This window comes from Ranitomeya imitator, chromosome 6 (assembly GCF_032444005.1).
Source record: "Ranitomeya imitator isolate aRanImi1 chromosome 6, aRanImi1.pri, whole genome shotgun sequence".
NCBI lineage: Eukaryota > Metazoa > Chordata > Amphibia > Anura > Dendrobatidae > Ranitomeya > Ranitomeya imitator.
In genome coordinates this window covers 88,295,727-88,310,655 of record NC_091287.1, presented here as the reverse complement: position 1 = coordinate 88,310,655, position 14,929 = coordinate 88,295,727, and the positions used below count along the sequence as shown (strand labels likewise).

General features: G+C 42.0%; 1 protein-coding gene across 2 annotated transcripts in view; it reads left to right on the top strand.

The window, feature by feature from the left end:
• Positions 1-14,929, top strand: part of GSDME (gasdermin E) — a 138,228-nt gene that overhangs the window by 62,827 nt on the left and 60,472 nt on the right. For both annotated transcript variants that reach the window (XM_069729871.1, XM_069729872.1), the window contains exon 4: positions 14,056-14,233. In XM_069729871.1, coding sequence (XP_069585972.1) covers positions 14,056-14,233 — 178 coding nt within the window. The remainder of the gene's footprint in view (positions 1-14,055; positions 14,234-14,929) is intronic.

The following is a 14,929-nucleotide window of genomic DNA, read 5'->3' as shown; positions in this document are numbered from 1 at the left end:
GATTGATGTGAGATACATCAGCGCTACAGACAAATAGGCACCAGAGCAGTGGTAGGGACTCTGTGCTGGACCTGGGGAGGGTGAGTTGAGGAATGTTCATTTGTTGTTTTCTTTTAAAACCGTGGACAGAGGTAGTCTGATACGAGAAGTCCCACAGAGAATCCTGAGAGCCACACACCCTTGTAAAGATCATAAAAATTAGCCCTAAATACGAAGGCCGAAATCTTTGAAACCGTATGGTGAATTATAAAAAGAAAAGGGGGAGCAGTGAGAATAAGATGGCGGCCAAATCGTTTTATTTTTAACCTGGTAACAGGTGCTCTTCAAAGGGTATCTGCCAGGTGCCATACTGATAGTATCCTGAAATAGGACTTGAGCAGCCCTCTCAGGATGTGTATTACCCCGTTGTCTTTCTCTAATCCCCAGAAAATTCATAGTCACGCGCCGGCTAGTCAAGCATATGTAAATCCAAACTGAATATTCACCCCCACCCATAGTTCCGCCCACCCCTCCGCGTCTGCGTCCTTGATAGTTAGGGTGCAGTCACATTGCCGTATTTTAAGCATGAGGATCGAATTGCAATCCTCGGACTGGTCGTCTTCTGACCCTGACCTGAGACTGACAGCTACATAGAAATACATACCGACACACTCGGGTCAGGAGAGCCGGCGGCCAGTCCGAGTCTCAGGCGAGTAACACAGCAGTCTGACTCCACCCAATCAGTGAGGTCTGCGCAGAGGCATGGGTGGGATTATAAGCGGGGGAGGGGTAAACAGCAATAAATGTTACATATCCTGAAAAGGCTGCCCACGCCCTATGTAAGGATACCATTAGTAAGGCACACACAAATCACCTGGCAGATGCCCTGTAACACATAGTGTTCAGGCTAGGTAAGCTGCCACTTGGGGGCGCTCAGGAGTTTTCTGCATACTTTCTTACTGAGTTTAAAGGGAACTTGATTTCCCATTATTAAACTGCTGACAATAGGATATGTGCCTCCTTATTAGGATGCTAATGGTGTATTGTGTGCGCCCCTGTAACCTGGCATACTGCTAACAATGAGCCTTATACGCCGTACCTTCATGTATCATACCCCTTATTTATGAATCCTTATACACCGCTCTCCCTGTATGGCAGACAGCGCTGAGCGGCCTGATGGGCGTATACAAACCATCCATGGCACCAACTGTGAGCTCCCTAAGGCCCCTTTCACACATCACTTTATTGCTATCAGTCGCAATCCATCAAATTTTGAAAAAAACAAATCCAGCGACTGATGCCACCTGTTCCATTTTTTTCTCATAGACTTGTATTAGCGACGGATGGCCTCATGTTTCATCCGTTGTTTGCCGGATCAGTCGAAAATTGTTTGTCCAGGGGCCGGAGACCACGGACAAAGTAACGTTTTTTGTGTACATCGAAAAATCGGACAGCGGCGGATCCGTCACCGTCCGTCGTTTGCTCGAATGGAAGCCTTTGGGCGCCGAATCCGTCAAATGACGGAATCCGGCCACGTATTCCATTTTTTTAAAACTGAGCATGCTCCAATTTATTTAGGATCCAATTAGCCAGATCCGCTAGTCGGATCCGTCGAAAAAAAACGAATCCGTCGCATCAGTTTTTCACAATCTGCGGCAAAAAACTGATGTGTGAAAGGGGCCTAACATGGCCCCCTCTGCCTTTGATTGATGGAAAAATAGAATGTTATGGGTCGTAGAAAGTACCAACACAGCACAAATGTCTAGATTATTTTAAAAGCATAAATATGTTAAAAGGCTGTGTAAATTTGGTGCTGCCATGATAGAACTGACACAGAGAATCAAGTCACTAGGTACATTTTTCTACCACGTTTTGAACGCCGTCAAAAAAGGACCCCCAAAAAACTGGCCAAAATTTGTGGATTTTTTTTTCCGCTGTTTCACCCCACCTAATTTTTCAGTACATTGTATGGTAAATGAATGGTGCCACTGAAAATGGGCATGACCTATAAGCCTCCCCTAATAGTGGCAGCAGGCAGCTAAACATGATGGACCCGAGTCATGAAGTCTGGCGTTTTGTACAACAGTCTTAATACTTGGAGCTGTGGTAAGATGTGCCGAATTTATTAGAAGGTGTGCACCTCTTATTTGGTGCATCTTTCAACTGTCGGACTCCACTGCCAGAGATTTACACAAGGTGGGGGATGCCGTGCAATTTTAGGCGTGATTTTCTCCACTTTTGGGTGCTTTGACATTTGTACTGAACACGTTGTGAGGTATGTTCACTTTTTTTTATGCATTTTTTTCTGCATGAAAAATACAAACTAATTCTATGTTCACACGCAGTATTTTTCTGCATTTTTCTCTGCAGCCAAAACCTGGTCTCTCGACAGTAAAAACGAAAATTAAAAAATGCGTTTTTCAGCGTTAATGTGGTTTTTGGGTGCGGATTACATGTATTCTTTGTTAATTGTACATGTTTAATAAAGTTAGTTTCATTCACCGAAAACGCTGTGAAAAATGCCATTGGATTTTTTTTTGCAGCGTTTTTCACTTTGTCATTGTGGAAGAAAATGCTACAAAAACACTGTCAGAATTGACAGGCTGCAAATTTAAATAACCATTTAGTTTTGCAATTCATTTTGGAAAAACAACAAACAAAGCGTGTGCATGGGATTTCTGAATCCTCATAGCTTTTTCCAGTACTGTAAAAGCAGCTTTTATTTTGCATAAAATGCTGCATGTGAACATAGCCTATGGCCAGAAAACTGCAGTTGTATTTCTGTGTATTTTCAGTCTGATGAAAAAACAACTGAAAACTGCAGAAAAAAAAGTTGATTTGACATACTGTGTTTTAAAAATAAAAAGGAAGAAAGCACCATGTGAATAAGATTTTTGGAAATCTCATTAATTGTGATGATAGTAACATAGTAACATAGTTAGTAAGCCCGAAAAAAGACATTTGTCCATCCAGTTCAGCCTATATTCCAGCATAATAAATCCCCAGATCTACGTCCTTCTACAGAACCTAATTGTATGATACAATATTGTTCTGCTCCAGGAAGACATCCAGGCCTCTCTTGAACCCCTCGACTGAGTTCGCCATCACCACCTCCTCAGGCAAGCAATTCCAGATTCTCACTGCCCTAACAGTAAAGAATCCTCTTCTATGTTGGTGGAAAAACCTTCTCTCCTCCAGACGCAAAGAATGCCCCCTTTTGCCCGTCACCTTCCATACTTATACATGGTTATTAGATCGCCCCTCAGTCGTCTTTTTTCTAGACTAAATAATCCTAATTTCGCTAATCTATCTGGGTATTGTAGTTCTCCCATCCCCTTTATTAATTTTGTTGCCCTCCTTTGTACTCTCTCTAGTTCCATTATATCCTTCCTGAGCACCAGTGCCCAAAACTGGACACAGTACTCCATGTGCGGTCTAACTAGGGATTTGTACAGAGGCAGTATAATGCTCTCATCATGTGTATCCAGACCTCTTTTAATGCACCCCATGATCCTGTTTGCCTTGGCAGCTGCTGCCTGGCACTGGCTGCTCCAGGTAAGTTTATCATTAACTAGGATCCCCAAGTCCATCTCCCTGTCAGATTTACCCAGTGGTTTCCCATTCAGTGTGTAATGGTGACATTGATTCCCTCTTCCCATGTGTATAACCTTACATTTATCATTGTTAAACCTCATCTGCCACCTTTCAGCCCAAGTTTCCAACTTAACCAGATCCATCTGTAGCAGAATACTATCTTCTCTTGTATTAACTGCTTTACATAGTTTTGTATCATCTGCAAATATCGATATTTTACTGTGTAAACCTTCTACCAGATCATTAATGAATATGTTGAAGAGAACAGGTCCCAATACTGACCCCTGCGGTACCCCACTGGTCACAGCGACCCAGTTAGAGACTATACCATTTATAACCACCCTCTGCTTTCTATCACTAAGCCAGTTACTAACCCATTTACACACATTTTCCCCCAGACCAAGCATTCTCATTTTGTGTACCAACCTCTTGTGCGGCATGGTATCAAACGCTTTGGAAAAATCGAGATATACCACGTCCAATGACTCACCGTGGTCCAGCCTATAGCTTACCTCTTCATAAAAACTGATTAGATTGGTTTGACAGGAGCGATTTCTCATAAACCCATGCTGATATGGAGTTAAACAGTTATTCTCATTGAGATAATCCAGAATAACATCCCTCAGAAAGCCTTCAAATATTTTACCAACAATAGAGGTTAGACCTACTGGCCTATAATTTCCAGGTTCACTTTTAGAGCCCTTTTTGAATATTGGCACCACATTTGCTATGCGCCAGTCCTGCGGAACAGACCCCGTCGCTATAGAGTCCCTAAAAATAAGAAATAATGGTTTATCTATTACATTACTTAGTTCTCTTAGTACTCATGGTGGTATGCCATCCGGACCCGGAGATTTATCTATTTTAATCTTATTTAGCCGGTTTCGCACCTCTTCTTGGGTTAGATTGGTGACCCTTAATATAGGGTTTTCATTGTTTCTTGGGATTTCACCTAGCATTTCATTTTCCACCGTGAATACCGTGGAGAAGAAGGTGTTTAATATGTTAGCTTTTTCCTCGTCATCTACAACCATTCTTTCCTCACTATTTTTTAAGGGGCCTACATTTTCAGTTTTTATTCTTTTACTATTGATATAGTTGAAGAACAGTTTGGGATTAGTTTTACTCTCCTTAGCAATGTGCTTCTCTGTTTCCTTTTTGGCAGCTTTAATTAGTTTTTTAGATAAAGTATTTTTCTCCCTATAGTTTTTTAGAGCTTCAATGGTGCCCTCCTGCTTTAGTAGTGCAAATGCTTTCTTTTTACTGTTAATTGCCTGTCTTACTTCTTTGTTTAGCCACATTGGGTTTTTCCTATTTCTAGTCCTTTTATTCCCACAAGGTATAAACCGCTTACACTGCCTATTTAGGATGTTCTTAAACATTTCCCATTTATTATCTGTATTCTTATTTCTGAGGATATTGTCCCAGTCTACCAGATTAAGGGCATCTCTAAGCTGGTCAAACTTTGCCTTCCTAAAGTTCAGTGTTTTTGTGACTCCCTGACAAGTCCCCCTAGTGAAAGACAGGTGAAACTGTACAATATTGTGGTCGCTATTTCCTAGATGCCCAACCACCTGCAGATTTGTTATTCTGTCAGGTCTATTAGATAGTATTAGGTCTAAAAGTGTATATAGTGTAATACAATGCATTACAAAAAAAAATCACAAATGCTATGTATAATCAGGTCCTAAGTGTATGTACTGTATGTATGTGTATATCTACTATATAATTGTCTAAGGGTCAGTTCCGTCTCTCTGTCCGTCCTTCTGTCTGTCTTTCTGTCACGGATATTCATTGGTCGCAGCCTCTGTCTGTCATGGAAATCCAAGTCGCTGATTGGTCGCGGCAAAACAGCCACGACCAATCAGCGACGGGTACAGTCCGGCGGAAAAATGGCCGCTCCATACTCCCCGCAGTCAGCGCTCGCTCCATACTCCCCGCAGTCAGTGCCTGCGGTGCCCGCTCCATACTCCCCGCAGTCTGTGCCCGGCACCCGCTCCATACTCCCCGCAGTCTGTGCCCGGCGCCCGCTCCATACTCCCCGCAGTCTGTGCCTGGCGCCCGCTCCATGCTCCCCGCAGTCAGTGCCCGGCGCCCGCTAAATACTCCCCTCCAGTCAGCGCTCACACAGGGTTAATGGCAGCGAGAGTTAATGGCAATCTCGCGAAACCGCTACGTCGTCATGTCGCAAGACCGCAATGCACTCTTCAGACCGGAGCGAGCGAGGAGCGTCGGTAACCGCTTCAATCCGGGGGCCAACGGAGGGTGAGATATAACTATTTTTTATTTTAATTCTTTTTTTAACAGCGATATGGTGCCCACATTGCTATATACTGCATGGGCTGTGCAATATACTACGCGGGCTGTGCAATATACTACGCGGGCTGGGCAATATACTACGCAGCTGGGCGATATACTACGTGGCTGGGCAATATACTACGTGGCTGGGCAATATACTACGTGGCTGGGCAATATACTACGTGGCTGGGCAATATACTACGTGGCTGGGCAATATACTACGTGGTTGGGCAATATACTACGCGGCTGGGCAATATACTACGTGGTTGGGCAATATACTATGCTGCTGGGCGATATACTATGCAGCTGGGCGATATACTACGTGGCTGGGCAATATACTACGTGGTTGGGCAATATACTACTTGGTTGGGCAATATACTACGCGGCCGGGCAATATACTACGTGGGCTGTGCAATATACTACGTGGACATGCATATTCTAGAATACCCGATGCGTTAGAATCGGGCCACCATTTAATATATATCACTGCTGTGAAATCAACCTGTCCAGTTATGAAGCAATGCTGATTGTGAATCAATTTCTCCTGCTGTCGTGCAAATGAAACAAACAAACAACAGGTAGAAATGATCGTCAATTAGCAAGACAGACCCTATAAAGGAGTGGTTTTGCATGGGGTGACCACAGACCTTGTCTCTGTTCTCAACCTCTTTGGCTGTTGTTTTGGTTACTTATTCATTTTGTCATTGCTCTCACCCCTAGAAGTACAGTACAGTAGCATACGGCAGTGTCTACAACCCACAGAAGTTGCTCAGGTAGTGCAGCTCATCCAGGATGGCACATCAGTGTGAACTGTGGCAAGAAGGGTAGCTGTGTCTGTCAGTACAGTGTCCAGAGCATAGAGCAGATATCAAGAGACAGGCCAGTACACCAGGGGACGCGGAGGGGGCTGTATTTTGCCATAGAACACCAAGATTGGCAGATTTTATATTGGCGCCCTGTGCTCTTCATGGATGAGAGCACGTTCACACTAAGCACATGTGACAGAGTCTGGAGAAGCCCTGGAGAATGTTCTGCCTGCAACAAACCTCGGCATGGCCGATTTGACAGTGGGTCAGTAATGGTGTGGGGTGGCATTTCCTTGGTCTTTGGAGGGCTGTACAGCCCTCCATGTGCTAGCCAGAGGTAGCCTGACAGCAATTAGGTACCAGGATGAGGTCCTCGGACCCACTGTGAGACCAGATGCAGTGGTCCCTGGTTTCCTTCTGATGCATGCCAATGCTAGGCCTCATGTTGCTGAAGTGTGTCAGCAGTTCCTGCATGATGAAGGCATTGATATTCGGGATTGGCCCGCCAGTTCCCCAGAACTGAATCCAATCGAGCACAACTGGGACATCATGTGCACATACTGTTCAGGAGTTGCCTGATGCTTTAAGCTAGGTCTGGGAGGAGATCCCTCAAGAGAACAACCTCCGCCTCATCATCAGGAGCATGCCCAGGCGTTGTAGCGAGGTCTGTTGTGAATTCCGCTCTTGGGCTCCCTCCGGTGGTTATAAGTGGCACTTTTGTGAGTTCTGCTCTTGGGCTCCCTCCGGTGGTTTTAAGTGGAATGGCTGCTCCTTGGATTTAGCAGTCTGCAGTTGCTTCCACTGATTGTCTTTCTGCTCGGCTATTTATGCCTGGCTCTTTCCTTCAGCCAGTGCCACTTGTCAATGGTTCCTGGTTGGATTCACATCTCTGCTTGGATTTCCCTGATATCCTGACCAGTTCAGCAAAGATAAGTCCTTGCTTTGCTCTTTCATGTCCACTTGTAGTGGACTTAATTGTTCTGTACATTCTATGTTTTTGGTCCAACTTGTCAGTATGGATTTATTCAGTTAAGCTGGAAGCTCTGGGAAGCAGATTTACCCTCCACACCTTTAGTCAGGTGTGGAGATTTTTGTAAACTCTGTGTAGATTTTTCTAGTTTTTTAATACTGACTGCACAGTATTCTGTCCTGTTCTATCTATCTAGCTAGACTGGTCTCCTTTGCTACATCCTGGTTTCATTCTACGTATGTCATTTCCCTCTCCACTCACAGTCATTATTTGTGGGGGGCTGTCTATCCTTTGGGGATTTTCTCTGAGGCAAGATAGCTTTCCTGTTTCTATCTTTAGGGGTAGTTAGTTCTCCGGCTGTGATGAGGTGTCTAGGGAGTGACAGGAACATCCCACGGCTACTGCTAGTGTTGTGTTAAGCTTAGGAACTGCGGTCAGTACCGGTACCACCTCCTTCAGAGCTCGTCCCATGTTGCTCCTAAACCACCAGTTCATAACAGAGGTCATAAAGGCACCTTGAGGCCACACACACACTACTGAGCATCATTTCCTTGTCTTGAGGCATTTCTACTGAAGTTGGATCAGCCTGTAATTTAATTTTCCACTTTGATTTTGAGCATCATTCCAACACCAGACTTCAATGTAAATCAAAATTAATATCCCATGGATCATTTTTATGTTTTATTGTCTCAATTTATTCCACTATATAATGAATAAAGATTTTCAACTGGAATATTTCATTCAGTGATATCTAGGATGGGGTATTTTAGTGTTCCCTTTAGGTTTTTTTGAGCAAGTTCCATACATGTATTGGTACTTTTGATACAGGAAAGAAATATATCTTGGTACCGTGTTAGCCAGTGGATAGAAAAATATTTAGAATTGAGAGTCCTCAGTGGTTGATACCTTTTAATGGCTAACTGAAAAGATGGTAACAAATTGCAAGCTTTCGAGACTACACAGGTCTCTTCATCAGGCAAAGACTAAAACAAATTCTGAAGAATCACATATTTATGCACAACATAGTATAGGGAAAAAAAAAAAAAAGAGGGGAAAAAAAACCATGGATAAGCCAGGTGACATGAAGCAGAATTACCATGGGTGATAAACAGTTACGTCCATAAATATTGGGCCAATTCTTAGATAAGGATTGTTTTATTGTCCTGTGATTAGGGTCTCTGTTGTAATGACCCTTCATGGTCTGAGGGGCAAGTTCCTTAGTTGATGTAAAAAGACATAACTGGACGTAACTGTTTATCACCCATGGTAATTCTGCTTCATGTCACCTGGCTTATCCATGGTTTTTTTTCCCCTCTTTTTTTTTTTTTTTTTTCCCTATACTATGTTGTGCATAAATATGTGATTCTTCAGAATTTGTTTTAGTCTTTGCCTGATGAAGAGACCTGTGTAGTCTCGAAAGCTTGCAATTTGTTACCATCTTTTCAGTTAGCCATTAAAAGGTATCAACCACTGAGGACTCTCAATTCTACATATTTTGGTACTTTTGAAACATCCACCAGATGGCAGTACACACCAGTCTGCTGTAAGAATAAATCCTCCGTTATGGATTTGATATTACTTACATTTCCGTTTTTACTGCATTAATTGTGGTGAAACCATTGTAGATTGCATTGATTTTTCTGTACTGTTCTTCTAGGGAATAACAATACTTCCACAAATCTTTCCAGCAGATTAACATTTCCCAACTTGAAGTTAGAAAGCATTGTGCACTGCTTGTAAAAAGCAAACAAATTGTGATATGAGACTGTAACTTGATGCTGCAGTGACATGTCTTCATCCTGGTTTGCAGCTTTTTGTTCCTTTTTTTATTATTTTGTATTGATCTGTACATGAACCAATATCCACGGAAAATGTGATCTACTCTTTTATTTGTAGTGTAGTTCGTCCTGATCACCAGAAGAGGGGGCCATAGTACTTATTTATTATTTTTATTTTATTTGTGATCATTAGTAATTATTTGTATTTTTAATAGCAAAAAACTGAACAAAACTAATATTACAATAAACAAGCAACAATTTTACACCTGTAAAAGAGAAGCTAGAGTTTACTGTACTTCCCTGATCATGCTATTTCCCAGACAGAATTGTCCTTTCTAAATCAGATATAACAATAGAGAAAAAGCTGGCACCTGTGTGTAAAGAGCTTCTTAGAAAGACCGCAAACTTGTTATTGGGCCACCAGAACTCGCATACTTATAAAAACATGAGGTGCACAATCTTTTTCTTTTCAACAAAAGGCTTTGGCTCAAATATACCTTTTGGAATTATAGCCAAAAAGTTTTAACCTTGTTCTTTCTAGACCATAATACATTTTCCCACATGCTTTTGGCAGACTGGATGCAGGTTTTGGCAGAATATAACCAAAAAAAAAGTCTATGGTCCATGTCAAAGGTAATTGTGAAAAAAGTGCATACACCTATATAGTAGGACATAATATTTCATAATAAATATGGGTCATGTAGTTACGTAGGAACTAAGAATCAAAAAAAGGGAAAGAATAAAAGACGTTCCTTTAACAGTTGTAAGTATACAGTGGCCAGAGACTCTCACCTTGAGAAAGCCACCAGGCGAAACGTACATTGGAGTCACTGGAGCCATAATCAACCTTTATGCAAGATTGTATGGGGCAAATGTTTCTGTGGAGCATCTTATGGGGCCATAATCAACCTTTATACAGGATTGTATGGGGCAAATGTTTCTATGGAGCATCTTATGGGGCCATAATCAACCTTTATGCAGCATTGTATGGGGCAAATGTTTCTGTGGAGCATCTTATGGGGCCATAATCAACCTTTATACAGGATTGTATGGGGCAAATGTTTCTATGGAGCATCTTATGGGGCCATAATCAACCTTTATGCAGCATTGTATGGGGCAAATGTTTCTGTGGAGCATCTTATGGGGCCATAATCAACCTTTATGCAGAATTGTATGGGGCAAATGTTTCTATGGAGCATCTTATGGGGCCATAATCAACCTTTATGCAGAATTGTATGGGGCAAATGTTTCTATGGAGCATCTTATGGGGCCATAATCAACCTTTGTGCAGCATTATATGGGGCACATTTTCTATGGCGCATCTTATGGGGCCATAATCAACCTTTATGCAGGATTGTATGGGGAAAATGTTTCTATGGAGCATCTTATGGGGCCATAATCAACCTTTATGCAGCATTGTATGGGGCAAATGTTTCTATGGAGCATCTTATTGGGCCCATCATAAACTTTATGGAGCATTATATGGGGCTCCTGATTCAATATTCAAAAACAAACCTACTGATGTCTCAATTAATTTTACTTTTATTGGTATCTATTTTTATTTTTGAAATTTACCAGTAGCTGCTGCATTTTCCACCCTAGGCTTATTCTCCAGTCAATAAGTTTTCCCAGTTTTTTGTGGCAAAATTAGAAGTCTCGGCTTATACTCGAGTATATACAGTATTTTTTATTTATCCATTTTCCGTGTTTTTTCACTTCTTTGAGTAGGTAATAACATTTGATCTGTGAATATCCACATTATTTCTGTAGAATCATTAGTGATTTATTTCACCTTGACTTTGTTTAATGGTTAGCACCTAGTAGAACCCCCTTTTTGAAAGTATCCCAGCTTGAAAACACTTTTTGTAGCCAGATAAGAGTCTTTCAATACTTGATCGAAGGATTTTCATCCATTCTTCTTTGGAAAATTCTTGGAGATTTCTGGGTCTTCTTTCATGTGAATTCAAATTCTTGAAATTCTGTACCCTTCTTCCTCCACACATGCCTTAGATAATTGTGGCCAAAGAGTTCTAATTTAATCTCATCGGTCTCTAAGACTTGTTCTTTTGGCACTGAATTTTATGGTGAGGAAACAGGAGAGGTTTTCTTTTGATGACTCTTCCATGAAGGCCATATTTGTGCAGGAGTGTATGAACAGCCGAACAATGTACCAAAACTCTGTCTGCTAAATCTTTCTGAAGGTCTTTTGCTGTCATGGGGGGGTTCTGATTTGCCTCTAGCACTCCAACAACCAGCTCTCATTGAAATTTTGCTTGGTCTTCCAGACCTTATCTTGACCTCCACTGTTCCTGTTAACTGCCATTTCTTATTTGCATTTCCAACTGCAGAAAGGGGAACTTGAAAACACTTTGCCATCTTCTTATAGCCTTCTTCTGTTTTGTGGGCCCCCACCATTTTCATTTTCAGAATCCTAGGCAGCTGCTTAGAAGAACCCATGGCTCTTGTTTTTTGGCACAAGGTTAGAGGAGGCTGAGTTTTTATAAAGCTGGGAAATTTTCTTCACCTGGCCTTTCCTAATGATGATAGTGAACAAGCCGTAACCCTATCAGGCTAATTAAGGTCTGAAGCCTTGGTCAAAGTTATCTGAGCACACAAATCTCCAAGAGTACCCAAACTTTTGTGTAGACTCATTTTCCTTTTAGTAATTTTTAAAATGTAAGAAAAGACAATATATATTTTTTGAACCAGAAACACATGGGCTACTTGCACATTGGACAAGTCTGTAGGAACCTGTTCACTCACCACCAAGAAACTTGAAGACACAAAAGAGCACAGTGAGGCCAAAAATTCTCTGTTTAAAAAAAATCACAGTAATAAGCAAGTACTAGTCAAAAGATGGAAAAAACAGGGTATTTAGTTGATACTTTTTTTTGCAAAAAAGTATACTAAGCTGCTCCACCAATCGTCAAGGTATACCCTTATAGAGCCGTCCTAACTAATGTATATAATCCCTATCTGATGTATTTAAAAACCTGATAATCTGTATAGTACCTGTATAAGCAGGGTTCAGAGAGGGAATATCCATGTGGACAAGCTGGATGGAACAGCTTAGATGCAAATGACCCATAAGGACATAATGACATCACCCACCAGGCGGACGCACTTCCACACAACTATATGGGTATACCTTGACGATTGGTGGAGCAGCTTAGTATACTTTTTTTGCAAAAAAAAGTATCAACTAAATACTCTGTTTTTTCCATCTTTTGACTAGCACTTGCTTATTACTGTGATTTTTTTTTACAACAGTATTTTTTACCTCACTGTGCTCTTTTGTGTCTTCAATATATATTTTTTGCCTAAAATACAAAGGAAATGTGTCATTTTTAACTTTAGGCCTTTTAGAGAAGATAATAACCCCTCAATTGTTTTACACCACCAGGGAAGTTTTAATTACCACATATACTCGTGTAAAATCCGGGTTTTTCTGAAAATGCCCCCTCTGCTTATACACAAGTCATTGTCCCAGAAAGACGGAGGGGGAGCCAAGGAGTAGCGGGTCACAGCAGCTGGAGCCGACGGCTGCAGCTAAAGCCTGTGCCCACTGCTAAAGAGAAATGAATATTTACTGCGCTGGCAGTGAATATTCATTTCTCTTATAGCACGCAATTACAGCCGCCAGCTTCCAGCACACATCCTACATATCCTCCCTGCGCGACCTCGTTGCATCTCGTTCCGGCCGGTGCCAGCAGCTCTTCCGGACGAGCGATTATGTGTCCCCTCGCTCATTAAGGTAATGAATATTCACCTCTCTCCACTGCCATAGGCGTGGAGTGAATATTCATTACCTTAATGAGCGGTGACACGTGATCGCTTGGCAGGAAGAGCTGCTGGCACCGGAACGAGATGTAGCGTGGGCATGCAGGGAAGGTAAGTAGGATGTTTGTAGGGAATAAGGAGCCATGCATACAAGGAGGGGGATAAGGAGCCATTTATACAAGGACGGGGATAATGAGCCATGGATACAGGACAGGGAGCCTTACATACAAGGACTGGGATGCGGACACATGCATACCAGGTTGGGAATGGGGGGACAATGCATACACGGCTTATACTTGAGTCAATACATTTTCCCAGTTTTTCATCGCAAATTTAGGTGCCTCAGCTTGTACTCGGGTTGGCTTATACTTGATTATATACTGTAATAGGAAAAATGTTTTATCTGTGTTCTGTTGTCTAACCCTGAGGTGTATCTTATTGTAAGGTGCATTTTATAATTCGAAAAATACGGTAGGTCTATGGAACATCCGAGCTAAAGTTAGATTTAGCTAATCAAAAATTATTGAGACTGCTTCTTTAACAAGTGTCAATTGAATATATACAAGCCTTTCGATGCTCACTTATATAGGCTTAAGAGCAATGATGTGGACAGAACAATCACTCATACCATCATCCTATCCCTATACAGTATCATGCGATTGACTTTTGATAAAGGGCAATGAAGTTTTTTGTAGGCATAAGCATTTTGCTCGTTCATCGGATGATCATCGGCCTGTTTACACAGGCATGTAATCGTAACCGAGAGGTCCTATACTTATTCACCGATTATCCACTCCTATAATTAAGGCCCCGGCTTTAATGCAGCACATTGCTACTTTCTTATTTACAGGAGAATAAACTTGAACCATCCCTTCATACAACAGCTGCATGAGAACAAGAACGATATACTGTGTGTCCTGAAAGAGAAGATCGTCACCACGCAGAAGTGTGTCATTTCTCAACAGTCACAAATAGAGGAGACGTGTAAAGTTGGCGGTAAACTTGGTGTTAAAGCAAAAGCAGTGACGGTAAGTGGGATGGGAACACGCTGAGCTTTTGCAAAGTCTTGTGTTCATATCAGATTGCACAGAGGAGATGATTGTTCCTGAAATGTTTTGTGCCAGATCTGTGGGGGAAATAGAATTATGATGAGTAAAATGGTTTACAGTGTAGAGGCCGAATTCACAGATGGTTTGTATGAAAGCGTAGAGAAGTATTCAGTCCCCCCAAGTCCACGCACACAGGGCTCTCTATTCTGCACATAACCTGCAGCACTGCAGGCAAACTTCAGTCTGAAAATCATGGTTAAGCATGAAGCCGAGGGATTTATTCCATCGCTGGAGCTCGGTTTCTATATCTGCGCTTGAATGCTTTATCGTCTCTTAGGTAATTCTCTAAATGGCAGACGTTTCTGGCTCATGGACATGTGTGAATTACAAGACTGTAGTGTAGTATCTATAGACATCTATAGGACCATACAGTATGACCATGTGCCACTGATGTTCTATAGGGTATCTGTTGTGAATTCTGTGGCTGAATTCACTCCTGTGGTCACAAGTGGTACTGCAGCTTCTGAGCTTCCTCCCTCAGGTGTTCTGGTGAGCTCGTTAACTGCTTCATTACTTAACTCCGCCTGATGCTGCTATCCTTGCTCCTTGTCAATGTTTCAGTGTTGGATCTGAGCTTCTCCTGATTGTTCCTGTGACCTGCTGCTCTGTATAGCT